Below are 24,263 nucleotides of genomic sequence, written 5' to 3' on the forward strand. Positions count from 1 at the left end.
TTAATTAAAGTGTGTATATTGTTTTGTAGACATAATGCTATCGTTCACTAAATATATTTCTTTATACGGTAAATGAAACTTTTATATGCACTGGTAAATCAAAGTATCTGTGTGGCTCACTTTATTGCAGTGGTGAAGACCCAAAAATGCAATAGGTCAGAGGTATGCCTGTAATTGCTTTTCCTTGATTCTTAAAATCGCATGTAATATTTTGCAATGGCCGTGTAACAACATGGAAACATTAGCCCATAGTTTTCTGAGTCTCAACACATTACAGCAGTCCTACAGCAGTGGGGAAATTCACCTGGAGGACTCTGAGTCAAAGCATGGTCCCATGACATTAGCTCTTCATGGTTTTGACAGGGTTTACCTTAAGGGATGCTGTGAGTTTGGGTGTGTCTTTGTCTTTCAGTTGTCTCCATTGTGTGTTATACGTGCATTTCTACTTAAAGAACTAATTTTTGAGTTTTACTTACTGGACATGTCAAAATGTCCATGTATTGTATTTGTATCCTTCAGGTAAAAGCAGGGGTCTCATGCTGATTGGTCCATCCAGCTGGTGTCATTTCTCTGAGAACTGCCCACTGCATACACACCCTTGTGTTTGCTATTGACTGAGTCCCCTGACCGTAGTTACTTGGTTTCATACTTTTCACCTCAACCTAGCGGAGTCGATCATGGCTTTGTCCTGCCAATTTTGGAGCTCTGGACTAGACTATATGACTGAGTATTTTCCTGCTCAATCTGATGATACCATTTCTTTACAGAAAATGTGATTTAGAAGATCCCCTGTTGAGTTCTCCTGAGCTACCTGCATTCTTCTTTTTATCAAGCTTATCAGTTGCTTCTATTTCTCAGATTTTGTAGAATAGTTATGGTCTTCTGATAAAAATTTGTTGTAGAGTTCCCACTCATGGATTGCTGTCAGTAGCCAACAGCACAAGTGTGATCAAGGAAACTTGTGGAGCTGCCACATGCATCCTCACATGTACCAGCACAGAGCTCTGACCTTTATAATCTTGTGCACGGAGGTGAGGAGATTGGTGGCAGTGGTGTAGAGGTTTCCAGATCAGGAGGGATGATCTCCCGGTTCTTGAGGTAAGAAATGTAGCAGTTAATTGATACCTCCCTATGCTGGCTACCCATATGCTGAAGAGTGAAACTGGACCCCTCCATTTCACCATACACAAAAACCAACTCAAGATGGATTAAAGATTTACATGTAAACAGATAATTATAAAAAAAAAAATCCTAGAAGACAACCTAAGAAATGCCATTCTAGACATAGGCCCTGGCAAAGATTTCATGATGAAAACACCAAAGACAATTATGACAAAAACAAAAATTGAGAAATGGGACCTAATTGAACCAAAGAGCTTCTGCACAGCAAAACAAGCTATCAACAAAGTAAACTGACGACCTCTATAATGGGAGTAAAATTTGCAAATTCTGCATCTGAAAAAGGTCTAATATCCAAATTCCATAAGCAGCTTAAAGAAATTAACAAGCATAAAACAAACAGCCCCATTAAAAATGAGCAAAGGACACGAACAGACACTTCTCAAAAGAAGATATACGCGTGCCACAAGAAGCATATGAAAAAATGCTCAACATCACTAATCATCAGATAAATGCAAATTAAAACCTCAGTGTGAGACCATGTCACACCAGTCAGTCAGAATGGCTATCATTAAAAAGTCAGAAAATAACAGAAGCTGGCATGACTGTGGAGAAGAGGGAATGCTCATACACTGCTGGTGGGAATGTAAATTAGTTCAGCCACTGTGGAAAGCAGTTTGGAGATTTCTCAAAGAACTTACACAGAACTACCATTCGACCCACCAATCCCATTACTGGGTATATACCTAACTAATTATATAAATCATCGTACCATACAGACAGATGCACACATATGTTCACTGCAGCACTATTCACAATAGCAAATACATGGAATCGACGTAAGTGGCCGTCAATGGTAGACTGAATAAAGAATATCTGGTGTATCTATACCATGGAATACTATACAGTCATCAAAAAGAATGAGATTGTGTCCTTTGCAGCAACAGGGTGGGGCTGGAGGGCATTATCCTAAATGAATAAATGCAGGAACAGGAAACCTAGTACTACGTGTTCTCGCTTACAAGTGTGAGCCAAACCTTGAGTATACATGGAAACAAACAATAGACAAATAGACACCTGGGCCTATGTGACGGTGGAGGGTGAGAGGAGGACGAGGATAGAAAAACTACCTGATGCGTACTATGTTTATTTTCTGTGTGATGAACTAATTTGTATACGAAGCCCCCATGACATGCAATTTTCCATATAACAAACTTGTGCATGTACCCCCTGAACCTAAAATAAAAGTTGGAAAGAATTTTTAAAAGGTGGCTCTTTGACAAGATCAAAACAATTTTGAACCTCTAGCTAGGCTAAGTAAAAAAAAAAAGAGAGAGAGAGAGAGAAAACACAAATACTGATATCAGAAGTGAAACAGGGGCCACCACCAATGATCCCAGGTACATTAAATGAATAATAAACAACTTAACTCCCACAGATTCCATAACCTAGATGAAATAAAACAATTCTGAAAAGGCACAATCTATCAAAACACACAGAAGAAGAAGCAGATACTTTGAATAGGCCTATGACTATTAAGGAAATTGAATCAATAATTAATACCTTCCAAAACGGAAATCAGGAAACCCGGCTGGGTTTACTGGGAAATTCTACCAAACATTTAAGTTTTAAACTATACGAATTGTCTACAATCTCTTCAAAAGTTTGAATCAAAGAGAATTCTTCCTAACTCATTCCTTGAGGCCGGTATTACCCTAATACCAAAATCAGACAAAGATGTTATAAGGAAGGAAAACTATAGGCTAATATCTCTCACGAACACCAATGTAAATATTCCCAATAATACATTATCAAATTAAATCCAATAAGGTGTACAAAGAAATATACGCCATGACCAAGTGCGATTGATTACATTTGTCAAAGCCCATAGACTATGCAACACAATGAGTGAGCCCCATATAAATTACCAGCTTTGGTTAATAATAATGTATCAATACTGGCTCTTCGGTGGTAACAAATGTCCCACACTAGTGCAAGATGTGAATCATAGAGGAGACGGTGGTGGTGGGCATATGTGAACTGTCAGTACTTTCCACTCAATTTTTCTTTAAAACAAATATAGTCTATTAGTCTAAAAATCTTGAGTACGTAGATTAAGGGAACAATTGAGAAATAATCTAGCACTGCTATTACAATCTAACAAGTCTATGTGTGTCAGGTGATGAACAGATTTGTCTAACAATGTGTCCATAATGTCCTGGGTCCCATCACGCTCTTACTCGGTAGATGCTGTGGGATCCCTGCTGCTACCCACACACTTGTCTAACTGCATTCTTTAACTCAGAGCAGTAGAGCCTCACATTTTTATTTTGGGGACGTGGGATACAGGTGGGCTTTCTATGCCTTGGAAAATCTGAGGCTAACGTGGACCTGTTCCTTCCTAAAACCTCCTGAACCACAACCTGTCTGGTACAATTCAGAGACCCCCAGAAGTGCAGTCACGGAGCCCCAGTGAGGGATCCCTATCACCTCCTTCTGTGTGAAGCCAATCCCTCCACCATGTCTCTAAATGGCCACAGATACATGTCAAGTCTTGTCCTGATCTGTCAACCACCCCCTCCCTCTAGGGTCTTTACCTCTCCCTGGGGAGTGTTTCTTGAATGAAGGGAGGAAGAAGGAAACAGAAGGATGGGTGTCTGCACTCAGCAGGTAACTGGCCTCAGGCTACTGAGTCAAACACTGTGCTTATGGGCACCGATGACAGAGCCAGGCTGCTTGGACCCAAATCCCAATTCTCCCAGGCTTGGGGCCTTTAGGCAAGTTGTTCAACTTCCTTAGACATTCAGTTCCTCATCTACAAAAAAGGCTATGATAATAATCCCTGCCTTGCAGAGCTTTGAGGATTAAGTTAGTTGTCACACATAATGGGCACAAGACTGTGTCCAGCATAGATTACATACTCTATAAGTCTCTGCAATTACAAGTACCATAAAGAAGGAGCCTGCATTCATCTTCCTTCCCCTCTCTTATGTTTTTCATGCTGAGACTTGATGAAAAGACAGGCCACGCACACTATGCTCCTTTCATGACCTATTACCACCCCAATTCATTCCCATGACTCTCAGCATTCCTCTACGTCCAGTGAACCCTTCCAGCCCGCTGCACTGGGGACTACTGTCCTCCACCCTGTAGACCTCTCTTGATGCCCCAGCACTGCTTCCACCTGGTTCTTAAGACCCTCGCTTTCCCCCTCCCTCTGTGTGTTCATCTTTTGCAGTGATCATGCCTGTTTTCTCTACAGGAGAGGAAAGACAAACAGATTACAGTCACAGTGCCAAGGAATTACAGAAGACCCATCCTAACTGGTCACCCTGCTTCATGGTTTGGCTCCTTCCAGCCTGTTCATAACCACACAGCCCGAGGGATCACTGGAAAGCTCCAAACCTTTCAGGGATTTCAAATGTCATGTACAGTAACGTCCGAAACACTTTCAGGGCCCTACAAGGCCCCACAGAGACCAAAACTTTATTACCTCTCATGACATTCTCTCTACATTTTGCATATTTAATATCATGTCATTTTTTAATAGAGATGGCTTTTAACTTTCCGCTTCAAAAACTCCTCCTTTGTTTTCTTTTTTTTCTATATTGATTTGGCTCAAATGTCCAGTGCAATACTGAATAGACGTGGTAAAGCTGGCATCCTTATCTTGTTCCTGATCTCAGGGGAAAAGCTTTGAGTCTTACCAAACTCTATCCTCCTACAAGAGACTCACGTCACATGAAAGAAGCACACAGACTGAAAGTGAAGGGATTGAGAAATATATTCTATGAAAACAGAAACCAAAAAGAGAGCAAGGGTATCTTTACCCATATCAGATGAAATAACTGTAAGTCAAAAGAGAGCAAAGGAGACAAAGAAAGTCACTCTATAATAATAAAGACATCCATTACTCAAGATAATTTAACAATTGTAAGTATAAGTACAGCCAATAGGAGACCACCAACATGCATAAAGGAAATATTAGTAGATCTGAAGGGAAAGATGAACCACAATACAATAATAGTAGGGGAGTTTAATACCCACTTTCAATAATGGAAAGATCATCCAGACAAAAGGAACATTGAACTTAAACTACACCTTAGACCAAATGGACCTAACAGACTTCTACAGAACATTCCATCGGAGAGTAACAGAAATACACGGTTTTCTCCAGTGCACACAGAACGTTCTCCAGGATAGATTGGTCCTATGTTTGGCCACAAGACACGTCAAAACAATTGATTGTGAGGACTGAAGTCATATCAAGTATGTTTTCTGATCACAATGATATGAATCCAGAAACCAATAATTGGGGCAATCAGGAAATTCATAAATGTGTGGAAATTGACGCACGAGCCACCGAACAACAAATGGGCCAAAGAGGAACTCAAAAGTGAGATAAAGAATACCTTGACACAAACAACAATGGTAATACAACATACCAAAACGTATGGGATGAAGTAAAAGCCTTTCCAAGTGAGAAATTCATAGCAGCGAATGCCTGTATCGAGAGAGCAAAAATATCTTAAATAAAAAAGCTGACATGACACCTCAAGGAACTGGAGAAAGACAAACACGCTAAGAACAAATTAGCACAAGCGAGAACATAACAAAAATCAGAGCAAAAATAAATGAAAAAGAGACTATAAAAGCAATAGAAAAAATGCAATGAAATCAAGAGTTGGATTTTTTAAAAGATAAACAAATTCGTCTTTGTTAGCTACACTAACTAAGAAAAACAGAAAGAAGACAACATAAAGAAAACCAGAAATAAAAGAGGAGACATTACAATTGGTACCACAGAAATACAAAGGATCATAAAAGATTACTATCAAAAATTATATGCCAACGAATTGGAAGACCTAGAAATAATGGGACAATTCCTAGATACGTATAAGCTACCAACAGAGAATCAGGAATAAATAGAAACTGGAGGACATTATGTTAAGGGAAATAAGCTTGGCACAGGAAGACACATTTTGACACATTTTGCATCTTCTCACTCATTTGTGGGAGCTAAAAATTAAAACAATTGAACTCTGAGAACAATGAGGAGGTTTCTCTGCGGGACTCTTGCTTGTGGGTTCTGGGCTTGAGAGGCACCTCTGGGTTTGAGCTCTCCGCTGTCTCTGCTACACAGGGACTCTGACAGTCCACAGACGTCTTGTCACCCAGTAGCTGCTCTTCGGGGCTTGGGGGGCGCGGGGTGATGCCCGGGCCATTCACAGTCTTTCTGTAAATTGCGACCATGAAGTGCATTCCTGTCTAAAGAAACAAAAAATGAATACACGCTCTCCAGTTTTTTTTTTTTCTGCTCTGACATTTTTTCTTCATTTTCTTTGCCAATATCAAACCCGAGAGAAGAGATAGGAATTGCAGATGTCACCCCGCTCCAAGGAGAACAGAGAGATGGGGAAGAAGAAGAGCCATCTTCGATGCCTAGTGGAAAGGTAGAAGCTCCCAAGCGACATCCTAAACCTCTTTACCGTGATTAAGGCTGCATTTTTCTTTTCTTTCTTCCCAGGCGTTCAGTGAACACTTGCCCACCTCTCTTGGGGTCAGGTAACTGAATCGCGCCCTTTGAATCCCGCAGTTCTCAGTGCAGACAATGTTTTGCTTGAGAGAAGCTACTTTCTAGGCACTTCAACATTCATTCAAGAGAGCTGCCTCACAAGTGCCCTGAATGCGGGAAAGGATTCCCTCATAGGTCCAACCGTTATCGGCACCAGCCAGTTCACGTGTGGGAGACCCCTGTGAATGCACAGTGCATAACAAGCGAATAATAAGTCGCACCTCACAGCACCTGTGAAGACGTTGTGATAAGGAAATGTATGAGTGCCTTGAGTGCAGGAAAGGTGTTTCTCCTAGATCAAGTCTGACAGGACACCCGAATGCTTTCACAGGTGAAAAATCTCAAGGTTGTCACAGTTGTGGGGAAAGCTTTAGTCAGTCGACAGCTCTTTTTTGCACCCGAGAACACACGCTGAGGGGATACCATTTATATGTGATACTTGCGGGACAAGCTACAGACAGAGATCAAGTCTTGTTATTCGCTTAAGAATCTATACGTGGGAGAAGCCATACAAATGTAGGCACTGCTCTAAAAGCTTCATAAAGAGAGCAGACCATATGATGCACCAAGCTGCACACTTTAGAGAGTTCTCTAAGCATATCTTGAGGGAAACAGGTCCTACAGAAATGAACAGTTACTCATAAAGGCCTTTGCTTGCGGTAGGCTGTCTTGGAAGTAGAGTTTTCGTCGACCTCATTTAAGAGAATAGCTTTGCATTTTGCTATTAAATGTTCACCTACCCTTGCCACTGCCCTACATTGCATATTTTTCTGCCTAGGCAGATCTTGCTTCATCATTTCGATAAAAATGTCTTTGTCCCAAGCCAACCACATCATAGGGGTAAGGAGTATGTAAGCAGTGGCATTCCTTTCAGAACTCAGGACCATACAGCAGGAAGCATGAGGTGCCCGACTGATCTTTATCTATGCAATATTTTAATCAAGTGGACAGGCATATGCTCTTCCTATTTCAGTCTCATTACCACATTGTCTGAGCAATTGAGGTTGGAGATGCTTCCCTGAACGGTGGCGAAAAGTATCTCTCTTGACTCCTGCCCCCAGCACGTGCCAGGATCACTTTCTTCAATACAACCACAGTGTTCTGTTTGTGCATGCTTTGAGCCTTCAACACAGTCCACCTTTGAAGTATGGACTATTTCGAAGAAATAATGGCAACTCATAAGCACTACGAGGGACAGGAAACACTGGCCAACACATACATAGCAGGAAGATGAAATATTGGTGTGCAGGTGCTATTCACAGTGAGCTTTCCAAAAATATCAGCCTATTGTACTCTCCTTCTATGTTGTTTGAAACGATAAGTGCATTTAAGGCTATGACTTGTACTTTAAGTCTAGCTTTGGTCACATTCCATAAGTTATAGACAATGTTCTTACTTCTGATTTTGCACGTTTCTCTTTTCAGTTTCGATTTCATTTCCTCCTTGCCTCAAGACCTGGACAATGTGGACATGTACCGGTCAATTTTTTGTTATATTGCACTTTGATTAATAGTTGGGGTTCCTTCCATTTCTCCTTTGAAGTTTATTTACATGTTCTGGAAGGCTTATATCCTAAAGACCATAAGAAAATCAGGATTTGATTTGTAGAGCGCACTTGTAGCATGCAGTCTGGGGACTCACAATTGCTTTTGTTTCATCAGGACACAGAGTAGATGGCCTTGCTCCCCATTCTGAATGCCTGCATTTTTGTACTCTCCATTCCTTCTTAAGAATTTGCTGTTATAGAGCAATTTGTAATCTTTTGTCATAGAGTGATTTTGCTATAGAGAAGTTCTCTGTTACGGAGTAATGCTTAACAGTTGCCTAGGTATGAAGGTAGCAATAGAAAAGGGAGGTTAAATTGAAAACCTAGGAAAGACCAAGCCTCTCTAAATCAGGCTGACAACAGTCTCCTCCAGAATCCCTTACTTGTCTTCCCTCCTGAACATAGAGAGGACCTGTAGGGGTCCCTCTAAGGTTTTTGCAACCTTGACCACCCCCCTTACCCCCACCCCCGGCCCCGGAGTCTGCAGGGATGGTTTCATAGTGTGCCAGGTATGTTGTCTAGGCTAAAATCCAGGAAAGTAAGGAATACACAGGGGAATCAGCCCCCAGGCAGCTCAGCATCAGGTAAGGGAGGAGAGACATTAGACTTTGTCCACTTGCCCCTGCAGCACACAGGCCATCCCGAGCAGAAACAGTCATGGGCACCTCCAGGAAACTGCACGGGCTTTCTTCTTGCAACACTTTCTCATTTCTAGCCCGGTGATATGGGCTGAATACTGCCATATATAAACAAAGCTCACCCTTAAACCCGGGCCAGCCCTCTACTTCTGGTCCTCCAGTCCTCTGTAACAGATGTGAAGTAGAATGCATCCAGAGCTCATCCCTCTGGCTCTCTTTTGCATTTATACTAAGCTCACTCAGCCCCCACTTCTTGGTTGTTAACAGTTGGGTTTGGGGATGTTGCTGGGTTCCTTTCTCCCATCCAATTGTTTACAGTTTGCATGTTCAGACAGGACTTCTCGGAGGTCTAGCAAGCGTTGGTTTCACATTGTTAAGGATCTTGAGTATTAAAATGTTACAAACATATTGATATATTTTAGATAATTACTTTCAATTGGCATCTCTAATACTGAACACAAGAATAGGAACGTATAAATTATTGAAGACGACTTCAAGAACTAAAATGTGAGGCCTTTTAAAAAGAGTCAGACGGTATCATCAGGTCTGAGAGTGGTCTCTTGAGTCTTATCAGCATTACATTTTACAAAAATTCTTCTTCGGACATCTCTTCCCAACTAGGTTCCCTCACGAAGAAGGAGAGAGTATGAAAGGCAGGCAGTGAAAGACAGGAGGCCTCTCATCCTAGTCTGCAGTATGAGAGGCGAGACCTCCACTGCTCTACCTGCTGGCCCTCTTCGGTCTATCCTGGGCAGGGTGAAGTTCCTCCTCCCAAGATGTTACTCTCAGGGCAATTTCCCCCATGCCAAAGAGCCCTCCAATGCACCAAGGCAGGAAAGAAGGGTGAAGGACATCTGTGGTTCTTGCTACAATTCTTCCCCTTCGTTATGAGAGATGACATAATTAGCATTGAGAAATCTCCCAAATGTTTACCAACTGAAGCGCCTTGACAAGTCTCCAGGTCTTTGTTACTTTCTTTGTTGTGGTTGTGCTAAAGATGGCTGTAAATGATGTCCTAACAATCTATGGCAGGCAGAAAAAATGCCCTTCAAGATGTCCAAGACCTATTCCCCAGAACAGATTAATATGGTACCTTCCAACACAAAAGGAAGTGTGCATATGTGATCATGTCAAGGGTCTTCAGTTAGGGACATTATGCGGTATTATCCAGGTCAATCCAAAGTAATTACAAGAGACCTTGCAAGAGGGAGGCAGGAGGGTCAGAGTGAGTACTAGGACATATGAGGACAGGAGCTAAAGTTTGGAGTGATGCCAGGAAGGGACCCTGAGCCAAGCAACGCAGGTGTCCTCTGGAAGCTGAAAAAGGTGAGGAAATAGTTTGTCCAGAAAAGCCTCCAGAAGGAACTCGGCCCAGCTGGCACCTCGATTTTAGACTTCTGTCTTCCAGAACTGTACTAAAATAAACTTGTGCTGTTTTCAGCCACTAAATTTGTGGTCATTTGTTATACAGCAGTAGGAAGCTCCTACACCTATCATCAAGAGCGGGGGGTCTATGCCCCCTGCCCTTGAATCTTGACAGGTTGAGCCAGCTTTAACATAGTACAGCACAAGTGAAGCTGTGTGGATTCTGAGGCGAGGTCCTAGAAGACAGCACTGCTTCCATTTTGTTCTCTAGGGGTACAGGGGACAGACGTTGAGCACCAGTTAAAGGTCTGTGTCTGTGTTAGTTTGATGCTTGCCCTGTGTATGCATGTGTGTGTTTATGCTTCCTTTGAAGAGAGTTCTGTGCTGTGTTTACTTCCATATTGGCTAAAGGTTCCTCATTTGCCTTGTGTCATTAACACGTCCCAGTTGGAAAACCTCACAGATTTGTTTCTCTGTGAGCACAATCTGCTTTTAAAAATCACTTTCTGAATCCTCTGTACTTGCATGAAACAAACACCTCACAGCGTGAGATTTTAACACTTTCTAGCTGGACGTGTTATGCAGGAACATAAAAGGCCCCCTTTCACATTAAATTTGCTACATTTTCTGTTTTACCATATTGCTTCACGCTGAAAATATACATTTACAGAATATATTTGTGGGGGCAAAACATGTTTAAATGCTCATTGAAAAATATCAAAATACAGGACACCGAGTGAAAAGCACAACTTCTCTCTTGTCCAGTTCTAAAGTCTAGAGGCAATCTCGATATTTCCGTGATTCCTTTCAGATATTTTGCTATAGAAGTTTTCTCTGGCATTTCGAAAATAATTTCATATTACATACATTGTCCTGTAAACTTGCTTTTTTCGTTTTAGAATGTACACGGGCTTCATTGCACATTGGCACACAAAAATCCATCACATTGCTTTCAATGAATGTTGTGTCATCCACAGAACGGACTCACCAGAGTTCATTCAGACAGGCCCCTGTTGATAGACATGTGAGTTGATTCCAACTGATAACCCCCTGGCAAGGGGGACAGGCAGGTGAATGTGGCAAGGCGATGACAAGGATCCGAGTACGAAATTGCTACCTCACACGGCCATGGATCCATTGTCGAACACAGTCTGGATATATGTTTACCTGGGGAAAGCAAACAGGGCAAGCATCTTGATGGATAACCCCCTTACAAATGGAAAGTTCAAAGTGGAAGTATAGATAGATATCTCACTTGGTTGGTGGGATTTTAACAAGTTTTGTTTATACCAGTTATGAGGAAAAAGATCAAAGGCCCCCTCTAACACTTAGCTGGTCATATTTTCTGTTGTTCTATATAATTTTACCCTGGACTCTATGCATCGATTGTATGTAATGTGACAGGAAGCATTTCAGTGCTCACAGAAAACCAATCAAATATACAGCCCCCAGGGGAAAAATCACATTGTCTCTCTCTCCAGTTACACTCCATTGTGGCCGCATGTTATTTATTATGTATCCATCCAAATATTTAAACACTAAAAAAGCTTACCATTGTTTGTAGAACTGGCGTCACAGGGTGTGCGGTGTACGCACTTCCAACTTGCTTGCTTCCTTCTTGTAATGATGTATGTGGCCATCTTTACACATTACTCTACAGAAATCCACCACATGTTTTTTAATGGCTACAAGGTAATCCACTGAATGGATTCACCAAAATCTATTCAGACAGGCACCTCCTGATAGACATTTAAGGTGTTCATATTTTATAAGTAATTGCCCAGTGTGGCCTGAAGGTAAGTGATCTAGGAAGATGGCAGGGAGGTGGAAATACAGCCATGTAATTACATGCCCACAGTGGTGAGTCAACACCGCTGTGCCTTCTCCAACCACTGGCTTGGTCAACTGTTTTCCCAGTGGAGACTGCCCATGCATAGGAAATCCTCCTAGGTTCCTGTGAGCATGTACAGCCAAGGACAGCAGAGAGCCACTTACTGGAGCAGAACACGTGTGGTTGGATCAAATGCTGGACAATTTTTGAAGAGAGGTTTGCAAAAATGCAAAGTTAAAGATGAGAGCAAGGTTGATGCCAAAGGAATAAAGGCAGCCAGGGGAAAGGTCCAAAACTAGGGTTGAACAGGCCACATGAGGATGGGGAAATTTTGAAAGGTAAAGATGTCTCCAGGGAGGTAAAATGGATTTTCAAGAAGCTAGAGGCATTTTCTTTATCTTGTCACCACTCTGCAGTCAAAGACCACCAGGAACACACCCGTAGTTAAACAAGCTCAACTTTCTGAGTACAGTTTATTGCTTGATGAACAAGTTGAGTTCATTACTCAAAGAACAAAAGGAGACTGCAAGGCATGAGGGAACCATGGAGACTCTCAGGAAGAGAGTGTTAGAAAGAAATAAGATCTGGGCTTCAGCTAGGTGATTTAGAGGAGGGTTTCCTGAAGCAGGGTTTGGCTCTGGATTGGATGCTGCCAGGAAGTGGGGGGTAATTTTGTGACTGGGTATATTTGTAAACCTTATCCTAGAGGAACGAAGATTTGAAAAAAGCTATTGTTGGCACAGAAGGAGTAGTCACTCACATCAGCCAGGATGGCAGGTGTTTGGTGCCTTTTGTGACTTGGGCAATGTTCCTGTTTTGTTGTCTTCAGACTAGATGTGGCAGTGGCCTTGTTGTTGTTGTTTGTTTTATCTAGACATTTTACCTTAAAAGAGATTTATATTTATACAAAAGTTGTGAAGATAGTACAGCGAGGTCCCTCATATCCCTCACCCAGTTTCCCCTATGCATCTTGCACTAAAGTGTGATTAGCATTTGATACGGTTAGTGAACCGATCCTAATACATTATTATGACCCAAAGTCCTCACTTTATTCAGACTTCCTCCATTTTAATCAAATGTCCTTTTTCTGTTTCAGCCTCACATACAGGATGCTACGTTATATTTAAAATAATCATGCCGTCTTAGGGTGCTCTTGGTTGTGATAGTTTCTCAGACTTCCCTTGTTTCTGATGACTCTTGACAGCTTTGATGACTACTGGCCAGGTATTTTGTAGAATGTCTTTCGACCGGGATTTGCCAGGTGATTTTCTCATGATGACACTGGGGTTACGGGTTTTCGAGAGGAAGACCAAGAAAGTTAAGTGCCATTCTCATCACCCCCTATCAAGAGAGCATACAATCCACATGACATGACAGTTAAGTTCAACCTTGGTCACCTGGCTGAGGTCGTATGGATCAGGTTTCTCAGCAGTAAAGGTATGTTTTTCTGCCTTTCCATATTCTACTCTTTGGAAGGAGGTTACTGCGCACAGCATATGCTGAAGGAGGGGAGAGTTCTTTTCCACCTTATCTTGGGTAAAATATCTGCGAAAAATTGGAATTATTCTGCAAAGGAGATTTGTCTCTTCGCCCTATTTATTTATATCAGTATGGACTCATGGATATTTATTTTGTATTTTAAGTTATAATCCAAAAGCACTGTATCTGTTCTGTTGCCCAGCTTGCTCCAGCTTTAGCCATTGGGAGCACTTTTAGTAGGCTCCTGTGTCTCTTTGCCATACTCCCATCATTGTGTGTGTGTTTGTGTGTGTGCTTACTGGTATTACAAGATTCTCCAGGCTCATATTGCACAATCCCAGGCTCAGCCTTGGAATCAGTCGTTTAGCCAAAGAGCCCTGGTTCCTTTTATTGTTGGATGACATTAGAAACCAAGGTTTGGGCTCTAGGTGTGCTCTTTACTACTTGGGTGTCATTGCTTCTTGGCTCTCTCAGCTGACAGAGCAAGAAATCATGTGTGTGCAAGCTGACTCGCGTGTGGTAGGTAAGCAGTGATCCCCCAGTGATGTCTACTTCACAATCCCCATAACCTGTGAATATGTTACCTTACACGAAAAAAGAAAGTTTCAAATATGATTAAGTGAAAGATCGTGACATGAGGAGATTATCCCACATTATGGGAGTGGGCCACATATAATCACAAGCGTCATGTTCTATAAATGAGCCAGAAATGCACCCTGTCTATCGGCCTAAAATGATCCCCATGTAGTTTACTTCTTCACAGCAGGCTAGGACTATTGCCTCAAAGCCCACTGGTGCCACTCACATTCTCATATATTCAGTCTCTTTAAATATAATCTGAAAATGTATTTTTAAGTCCTTTAGAATGTACCTATTTTCCATCTCTCACAAAACTGCTCCCAATATCCGCTAACCATAGAAAAGACAAACTCAATAGCTATAAAAGACCCCCAAACCACTGCTGCCCTTCAAAGCTCTGTGACCCAGAGAACTCCCCACCTTGCTGCTGATGACATCACCTACTCATGTAAGCCCCCTCTCTGGTTTCCTCCTCTTTCTCAGAAATCCCCTTGCCCTCATCCCCTTCTGGGTGGTGGCCCCACGCTGCTGTCTCTGGAAGGTGTCTTGCAGAGACTTTGCCTCTCATACAACCCTGTCCAAGCATGGTCCCAGTATAGCTTCTGTGCGACTGGCTTTCACAGTCCCTTCTCTTCCTTCTTTAATCCCCAAATACATGAACCACAGAGACTTTTAAGAGGGAAGCAGAGGGATCAGAGTGCATCGCAGGAGATATTACTATGGAAAGAAGTTGGAGTGATGCCAGCAAGGAATAATGAAACAAGGAAGCCAGGCCGGTCCTAGAAGCTGAAAAAAGCAAGGAATTGAACTCTGCCCTAAAGTCTCCAAAAGGAACATAGCCCTAACCAGCAACCTGATCTTAGACCTCTGAACTCCAGACTCTAAGAGAAATTTTTGTTTGTTTAAAGCCACTACACTTGTGGAAATTTGTTACAGCAGCAATAGGACACTAATACATCTTGTGTACACACATACCTATAAATGTTTCTACATCTACCCTTCTTTATCTTTATTAACATAAGCATGAGTTCATACCAATCTCTCCAACTCTAATCCCTTATCACATGAGTCATCGTAGCTGTCCCATTTACTTCACTAACTTTCCTCACCAAGAGTGAGAAATCTGGCTTCTACCATCACACATCCATTAACTTATTTGTCTAACCCAGTACCCATTCAAGCAATCTTAGAAATGTTCATCTATACACCCCCAGGAGAACTTACAAACCTCAGCACAATGTTTTGACGTTGGCCTAATCCCTGACCTTTATTTTTATTTTTAACTTACCCTTCAACTTTTAAATTTTGAAATATTTTGCATGCATAGAGAATTTGCTCTTTCTTCCTGGAAAGCTCAGCACTATAGATGCTGCCCTTACTCCCGTCCCACTCCTTCCCACTGGATGCCTGTCCCCTTCCCCTGACAGACTCACCAAGAGCTGCTTTGCAGGGTTTTACACCTGCTTGACCCCAGCCCCACTCCCATCACTGCACTTCCCCACCCAAGCCCCTGGCCAGCCCCAGAGCACCTGGTGTCCGTAGCTCCCATAACCGTCCCAACTCAACCACTAGGCTCTTCCAGAAGCTTCTACCCAGACACACACACACACACACACACACACACACACACACACCTGTATGCATAACTGCACACAGTGACACTGGAAGGAAATGGTGAAGTATTGAGAGGCTTGCAAAGGAAGGGAAGCATATTGGAACAGGAAACATGAATTGAGATTCAAGACAGGGGAAACCCAGAGCAGAAAAGCACCTGGCCCCACATCCTGGGAAGGAGACCTGCTCTCAGTGCTCCACTCCAACAGGAGGAGGCAACAGGAGCTCAGAAATGACATCCTGGCACTTAGGAAAGCAAGGTTCTGACATGGTGCCCTGGGGTCCCCCATGAGTCGTTTGTAGCACAGACGAGTTATAGCTGCAGGTCCAGAAAGAGACTCCACAGAAGAGTTGAGAGAACAGCTCAACAAGATGAGGCCAGGGACAGAAAAGAGGAAGACCCAAAGCGTGTAACTCTCCTAATTGCAAGCCACAACAGCAACGGCAGACACCAGCCTCAGACGCTGGTGTATGCCTAGGGCCAGGCAGAATCAATTATATCCACCATAGGTGTAGGGCAGACAATGGCCAACATCCAAAGGTCAAGGGAGATGAGACAGCCAAGGGGCAGGTCCATCCTTCTTGTGCAGTCATCTTATTTAAGCTCTCTCTGTATCCAGATAGCCTCCTGAGGAAGAAGAAGAGAAAAAAGAGGAGGGAGAGGAAGAGAGGCTGGGGAAGGAGGAGAGGAAGATGAATAGACAGAGTAAGGGGAAGAGTAGGAGGAGTGGTAAAGGAGTGCACGAGGGCTTCTTGGAGTCTTCAACACTGATGGACTTCGTATAGCACCCACTGGGGGATATAGCACAGAATAGTTGCCCAAACATACTGGCCAAGAGAGTACATTGTTTACAGGACAGTTAGCAACATCTCATAGATCTAGTATTCCATGAAACAGTTTCAGAAATATAATTGAATAATGTAATGTGGTGAAAAGGGGTCTTTGACATAAAGGATGGGCAGTGAGACTCCAAAGATCCTTTCCCTTCTCAAATTTGCTTTGACTGACGCTGCGCTGGTCGTGCTCTGAATCTCCCTCTTGGTTTTCTCTCTAAGAATAGGACCCCACTTAAGTATAGCCTCTTTCCAAGCTGCCATAGCCTGCACTGCTGTTAATGGGGACTAGGCCTGGTCTAATTCAACTCTTTTAAAGCTAATCCAGAAGACATTCAACTGGAGCCCTTCAACTGAACAGGAGACCCCAGTCACCTAACATTGTGTTCAGAGAGAGCAGCTGGGAGTTGTTGCAGCTTCTTGGCATTTCTTCAATAATCAATGACTTGTAAGACTGGAGACAGAAGAAAGGTGAAAAGCAACAGCAGTGGAGCTGGGCATTGCGAGTCCCATCTGAACTGCGACAAAAAGGATTCATTACTAGACTCCCAACACAAGCTTGAGAAGGCCATCTGTTGCTGCCAGTGGCTATGTCAGTGCTGAAATGGAGTCACCACCCCAGAACAGCATTTCCAAGAATCCCTGGGGACAGGGGCACCCACTATGGGGACAGTGTGCTGAGCGTGGGCCTGCATGGGCATAGGTGGGTGGGAGCAACCTAACCAGCTACTCATCCCGTTCCATAGAGAAAGTAATGATAGGGACATGAATAAAGTTCCAGCTGCTATGGGAGACCTGGAGAGGAGGAGGTTCTTGAAATTCCACGTGCTGAGGAACCCCTCAGTAAGAGGTGAGGCGCTGCAGCTTGGATTCCACTAGGCTGAATGGCAAGAATAGAGTTTCTGACAAATGCAGCCCAAGATCTCCATGAAATCCCAGGGAGAGACCTGTGCCTAACACCCAGCATGGCACATCTGCAGGCAGGACACACTACAAAAATCCTGCTTTCTCTTCCCCAAGGGCAAGATTTTGATGTCTACAATGCTCCTTCGATGGCTAAACATGTATCTCACAATTCTCTGGGACAGAGGTCCTGCAATCAGTTTCCAATTAAAATTGATAACTGGCAAAACACTTAAAACATGCTATCTATAGACAGGAAATGTAGCTCCAGTTCATTGAAAATTTTCACAAACGGTGAGTATTGAACTATTTAAGGAACAGACGGTGCCAAAAAGATTCTGACACTGACTTATGTATTTAGACACTGGCCCTGCAGAGCTAGGTCTCACCTTTCCATCTATAGGGCTGCTTATGGCAATCGCCATGACGCTCTGCCTTGGGGGCTTTTTGTCTCACCCTTAGAGCATGCTGGATATGACCCAAGGCCAACTGAAGGTGACAGGGATTTATATCTCCCATGGGGGAAGTACTTTAACAAGAATGGTTGGGTATTTGGTGGCTAAATACCCCCAAGCCATCTCATTCTGCACTTGGGATGAATGTGAGGTGAGTGTTCTACAAAGTCTCCCATAGGGTTCCCCTGGGAATTAGCTCCAGTCGCCCACAGTGGAAACCTGCTAGCTTATTCCTCCCACTTAAATTGGCTGCATTCCTTGTATGTCTCACCTCCCCACACCCTTACCTGTGCTATCTGGGACTCCCTCCCAAGTAAGTGTTTTCTACTCACAAGTGTGCCTCAGGGTCTATTTCCAGGGAACCCACACTTGAACACCTTGTATGCTAATTTATCCTCGAACTTGAATGTCTGGCTAGAAGTAGAATTGTAGGCTCAAAGTTACTTTGCACCAACACTTGAAAGACCATTCGTTATTTCCTGGGCATTTCTGGTTACCTCTTTAGCTGCCTTTCTTTTTTTCTCAATTTAAGAAGTATAGCTCTTGCGAGAATTCCCTCCCCACTCTGCAAGCCACTCTCATTTTAAATTTATTTGATTTCAATTTCTACCCATGCTCTCCCCCAAACTTCAAGGGAGACAAATCAAGACCTCTAAGTGGGCTCCTTAAAGGCCCCTCCCCCTAGAAATTTAGGGTTGCAGGGCCTCTCCATGTGTCCACTCAGCTGCCCTTCCAGCTTCTCTAAACAGGGCCCCTCGTGTCTCCAACATCCCCAGACTCTACAATGTTAGTAAACACCTTCTCGGAGGGGAGTAGGTAAAGTTCATCTGCTGTGGCCTCGGGTAACACAGAGACGGGTCAGAAGTCAAGAAACCAGGTGATCAAAGACCATGTCCAGCCAAAAGCAGTGAGAACACAGCTTCCACTTGTAATGGTTGCATCAGGGGAAGGATTTATTGATCCACACCATTTTCTTGGATTTTCCATCCTCCCCAGGGGGCAGAGGTGGGTTGATTGTGTGGCGTGTTGGCAAAGGCCAGGTCCACCCTGGTATGGCTTGCTTCAGTGTCCACAGCCACTCTGTCAGATCCGCATCGTTTCTATGATTCCCAAGCTGTCTACTGAGTAAAACGCTCAGCACCGATTTAGAGGCCAGGCTGGGTCTTAGGTATTCATCCACCTTCCTCCTGATGCTCCATGCAGATGTGCTGGGACCTACTTCAGAGTGTCCCTGAGCCATGACTGCTTGACTCCACAGATGGCTTCAGGAAGACAGCACAGAAGAGGGACCTGTGAAAGTTGATGGAATCTAGAATTACCTGAAGGAGAAGCATCAAGTAGCCCCAGAAGCCTCTCTGCACTTCTCCTCCCTAACACACATGCGTGCATGTGCACACACACACACACACGATCATAAAAGTCAGCTTTGTGGCAACTTGTGATTTTTAAATTTATTTGAGTTTCACATATGCATGAGTATATTTCTAGAATCTCTTCGTTGGTCCATGGACATGTCTATCAATTCTTGTCTCATTCACCAATACTACAGAGTAAGTTTTGAGTCCAGAATGACAAGCTACCCCTCTTGCATAATCCTTCACATTTTTTTGGAATATAATTTCATCCGATCTTCCAGTTACACACACACTCAAAATTCTGCTATAAACTATCATTAGGATTGTACTGGATATACTGATTTATTTAGAGGCGAATTGATGCCATTGAAAAAACTGATCTTCCTCTTAAGAAAAATGTAGTATTTTAAAATATTATGTGACTATTCAAACTGAAGGCTCATAAAAAGTGGCATGTGTGTTTTCCTTATATTTACCTTCATTATTTTTCTAGGTGTTTCATAACGTTTGCAACCAATGTAAATGGGATAGCTTAAATCTATGATATTCCCTATTTATTGGAAGACTGTGCAAATTTTTAATTTATTTATGTATTCATTTATTTTTATTGTAGAGATGGGGTCTCCTTATGTTGCCCAGGCTGGTCTTGAACTCCTGGGCTCAAGCGCTCCACCCCCCTCAGCCTTCCAAAGTGCTGGGATTATAGGCGAGAGCCACTGTGCCTCACCTAGTATGCAAAGTTTTTACGCATTTAACTTCTATCAATCAGCCTCTCCTGACCTATTTCCTAGGTGATTGCCTTGGATTTCTAGGATGTCAGTTCCTTAAGAGAAAGATAGTTTTCCACTTTCTTTGTTAACAAAATACACCGATAAGTTATCTTCCCTCTCCAAATTGTTTAGGACAATGAATATGGCCTCAGGGTCTTTACACGGTTCTATGTGGCCAGGAGAAAACCTGCGGGACTGAGCGTTCCTTCCCTGCCACTCAAGAAAGGGAGTGTGTGACCTGGGTCGCTTTAAAAAAAAATTTTTTTAAACATGCTATGTATAGAAAGGAAACGTAGCTCCAGTTCAATGAAAATTTTCACAAACGGTGAGTATTGACCTATTTAAGGAACAGACAGTGCCAAAAAGATTCTGACACTGACTTATGTATTTAGACTCTGGCCCTGCAGAGCTACATCTCATCCTTGCATCTACAGGGCTGCTTATGGCAATCACCATGACTCTCTGCCTTAGGGGCTTTTTGTCTTACAGTTGGAACATGCTGGATATGACCCAAGGCCAACTGGAGGTCTTGAACTCCTGGGCTCAAGCGATCCACTCCCCTCAGCCTTCCAAAGTGCTGGGATTATAGGTGAGAGCCACTGTGCCTGACCTAGTATGCAAAGTTTTTATGCATTTAACTTCTCTCAATCAGCCTCTCCTGGTTCTATTTCCTAGGTGATTGACTTGGATTTCTAGGATGTCAATTCCTTAAAAGAAAGACAGTTTTCCACTTTCTTTGTTAATAAAATACACCAATATGTTCTCTTCCCTCTCCAAATTGTTTAGAACACTGAACACGGCCTCAGGGTGTTCAGAACCATGTAAAGCATGGTTCTACGGGGGCTAGGAGAAAACCTGGAGGAGTGAGCCTTCCTTCCCTGCCACTCAAGAAAGGGAGTGTGCGACCTGGGTCACTTTACAGTAACGTCAATTTCCTCCGTTCTTACATAAGACTGAGTGGGCAGCCAGTGTGGAGGCAAGCCACATCTCATAATAGTCATTTTAGTTCCTCATGAGAACCACACTACAAAAAACACAAAGCGCTGTCCTCACCGTTATCCCTCTGACAGCCTGGAAAATCCATGTCCAGCATCTAGACAATATCCACATGGGTCACACTTTAATGGCAACAATGTAGTTATTCTAGATCAGAGACTTGGAAGGGAATATGGCTTGAGACATATGAGTATGTCTCAAGGAACTGGTCCAGTTTTAGCATAAGATTTTCCAAAGCATTAAAAGCCCACCTGCATCCCAGGTCCACAGAATAAAGGTGTGAAGCTGCACTGCATTGAGCTTTGGGAGGGGCTCCACTGCACTGAGCTTTGGGAGGGTTTAGATAAGTGTGGGAGACACAGCAATGTTTAATTGCAGTGTTCAATTTCTGCAACTAAACACTCCATTTACATGAATTGTGTATTATAGAAGGAGTACCTGCAGAGTCATGACCAAAAATGGATGCAAGATTGAGAAGCAAGTAGGAAGTTCGACCTGGAACTAATTCCTGGATTGGAACATGGCGGACAAAGTTGCTGATCACTACCCAGGGGACAAGGCAAGATGCAATGGGTGCTGTTTATTTACAGAAAGGAGAAATTTTAATGGATTTTATACAAGCCAGGAACAAGCTCTGAGGCCAGGGTAGTTGAGGGTTCTGTCTAGGAAGGAGACATGCAGATGGCACCCAGCCACAGGATATACCCACCTCCTCTCCCAGCAACTTCCACTCACCTTATTCAGGCTTGAACCAGAAGGAAGCCAGGCATGGTGGCCAGTGTTTGAATCTTGCAGACTGTTGGCACTAGGTTCTGAGGACAATTGTGAGTCACCATAGTGACTATGACTTCACTTGGTGCTGAACCAATCAGGCCCTGGGACTCAAGGAAAGAGAGGGAGTGCCAAGCTGTTACTGTTTACCCTCTGGCCCAGATCTTTCTTCAGAAGAAACCTGAGTGGTCTCACAGGTAAAATATCCTGATATACCAAGATCATAGAGCATCCTTTTGTGCCATTAACTAACTAACCTACCTGATAAACCCCAACCCTGTTTGGTAAGTGGGGGAGGTTATCAGAGAGTCATTTGTTCAAACTGATACAGAGACACTATAGAGCAGTGGGTAAAAGCAGAAGCTTCAGATATAGGCTTTCTCAGTTCCAATCTCACCTCTCTGTCACTTGGGCAAGTCTTTTAGTCTCTCTTGGGAGGTCAAAATAGAGAACACAGTGGGCATCCACCCCTAGCCTTGGCACTGTGCTAGATTCAAATGAAATGCAGAACTGGGTTTTTGGGGATGAGGCAGGGCCAGGCATCAGAGGTGAGTACAATCTTTAAGCCACTGTGATTACGTTCCCAGGATGGAAAATCAGCAGGATGGACCTTAGAAACAGAAACTAGGTAGTACTTGAGAATGTCCAGTTTATCTCTTACACAGGGGTTTGGAGTAAGATTCACACCTGCTTCACCAGTGATTTTCAAAGGAGGCAAATCCTATTTGAAGCTAAAGTCACATAAAGAGATTTGGAATGAGGAAGCAAATTATAGCAGCCTGCAAGTTGTAGAATGAAGAAATGCAAATGTAAAGTACTGAACTTTGTTATGGATAGATTTACCAAAGAGAATTACTCTGCATAACATGAATAATGGAGTTCAGAAGGAAGCCCATATCCCAGGTACAGGGAAAACTCAGAGGTGAGAAGAAGGCAGCTCTGAAAAAGAGCAACATAGAATTGAGTTAAAATTAGTGTGGATATAAGAATCACAATGACACTTGAGCTATGAGGTAGTGTTTTGAGTACAATCTAACAAGCCTGTGTGTGTCAGGTAATGATTAGAGGGATGCAATAGTGTGTCTTTAATGTCCCGGGTCCCATCAGGCTGCTGCACAGCCCCATGTGTAAGACAGATAGAAGAAACAATATGGTTGGTGCTTCAAATCAGATGATGACCCAAAGCAATCTCCTGTGACTACTGCTGGTAGCAGTGTGTGTGTGTATGGGTGTGTGTGTGTGTGTGTGTGTGTGTGTGTGTGTGGTTTTGTGCCAGTGAGGAAGAGGTTGCCGGGTACACTTGATTACCTAGAATACATCATCTTTTTCAGACTTCCTCGGTTGTGCTGTTTTACTGAGGTTGGGTGGAGTCAACACGTCATGGATAAAGAAGTCCCTAAAGGCAGTCCCAGGGAGCCCGCACTGAACATCAAGAAGTCAGACAAATCCTTCAAACGCAAGAAGCCCACCGAAAATGTGCTGATCTTTTTAATCAACAGACAACTGGGCAGGCACAGAAGTGACATCGACCTGTCAAGATGGGTGTGGATGCTGTCATAAAGCAACTCTAGGGTGGACATGGCCTTGGATAAAAGGTCATGTGGCTTACGTGCTGAAGCCTGCCCAGATTTTTGAGACATTAAATATAATTAGAACAATAAACTCCTCCCATGTTTGAGTCATTAAAACAGAGTCTGTCATTTCACTCCTTGAGGTTGGATGTGTGTTTGCTGACAGGGTGTTCTTGGGTTACACTGAAAGGGGCTTCTGTTCATCCTAACACGCTGTGCAGGGGTGCTTAGACCCAGGGGAGAGGGTGAGATCATGCTGCACACCAGATCTCTCCCACCATCAATCTGAAAAACACTGCAAAGTCAAAGTGATGTAGTACTTGGCATTCAAGGACCAAAGACTCTTCTCCCTAGCCATTTTGAAGAGACTGCCCTGGTGTTCCCCTCTAAAACCCAATGCTTGTCCTAGTGAAAAGACATTGTTTAAGAGCAGACCAACAGTTGGCCTGGGGGTTTGGGATATGTTTTAATACTGCCAATGTCATATCCACAGAGCCTTCCAGAGGCAACCGCTCTGCCCTTTGTCCCCAGGAAAGTATAGAATGCTCTGGTCACTTTTTTGTGTCATGTCAAACAAACCTGCTCAGGCCACAGCCAAAGATAATTCATTTGACTGAAGTGAAGCCACCTGGTAGGACAACAACACACATGAGATGGCTCCCATTGAAGAAGCTCTGTCCCCAAAGAATGTGCTGAGCAAGTCAGATGCTCATTCTGAGAAACCTGAAATGGGAACTATGTGGGCAATTGGTCACTGACAAGTGAGAGTTAAAGCTGAAGAGGGGACAGGGAGAGCAAAGAGGTCAGAGCCGTGGCAAACATGGGCAAGCCTAAGTGAGGAGTGAGATGAAATTTACATAAG

At 43.3% G+C, this 24,263-nt stretch overlaps 1 protein-coding gene and 1 long non-coding RNA gene across 3 annotated transcripts; one reads left to right on the forward strand and one right to left on the reverse strand.

The window, feature by feature from the left end:
• Positions 1 to 18,864: 18,864 nt before the first annotated feature.
• LOC104004010 (uncharacterized) lies at positions 18,865 to 21,941 on the reverse strand. Its single transcript, XR_676813.4, has 2 exons — positions 21,795 to 21,941; positions 18,865 to 19,228 (listed from the first exon to the last, which is right to left on the reverse strand). It is a non-coding gene; the product is annotated as an uncharacterized LOC104004010 (long non-coding RNA).
• Positions 21,888 to 23,518, forward strand: LOC129138847 (embryonic testis differentiation protein homolog B). Of its 2 annotated transcripts, none has more exons than XM_054676910.1 (2): positions 21,888 to 22,027; positions 23,162 to 23,518. In XM_054676910.1, the coding sequence occupies exons 1-2, from the start codon at positions 21,903 to 21,905 to the stop codon at positions 23,388 to 23,390; spliced, it is 354 nt and encodes a 117-aa protein (XP_054532885.1). In that variant the 5' UTR covers positions 21,888 to 21,902; the 3' UTR covers positions 23,391 to 23,518. The 2 variants fall into 2 exon arrangements, with proteins under 2 accessions (XP_054532885.1, XP_054532886.1); XM_054676911.1 differs by having other exon boundaries at positions 22,024 to 22,114.
• Positions 23,519 to 24,263: the final 745 nt, after the last annotated feature.

Source organism: Pan troglodytes, chromosome X (genome assembly GCF_028858775.2).
Source record: "Pan troglodytes isolate AG18354 chromosome X, NHGRI_mPanTro3-v2.0_pri, whole genome shotgun sequence".
Lineage (NCBI taxonomy): Eukaryota > Metazoa > Chordata > Mammalia > Primates > Hominidae > Pan > Pan troglodytes.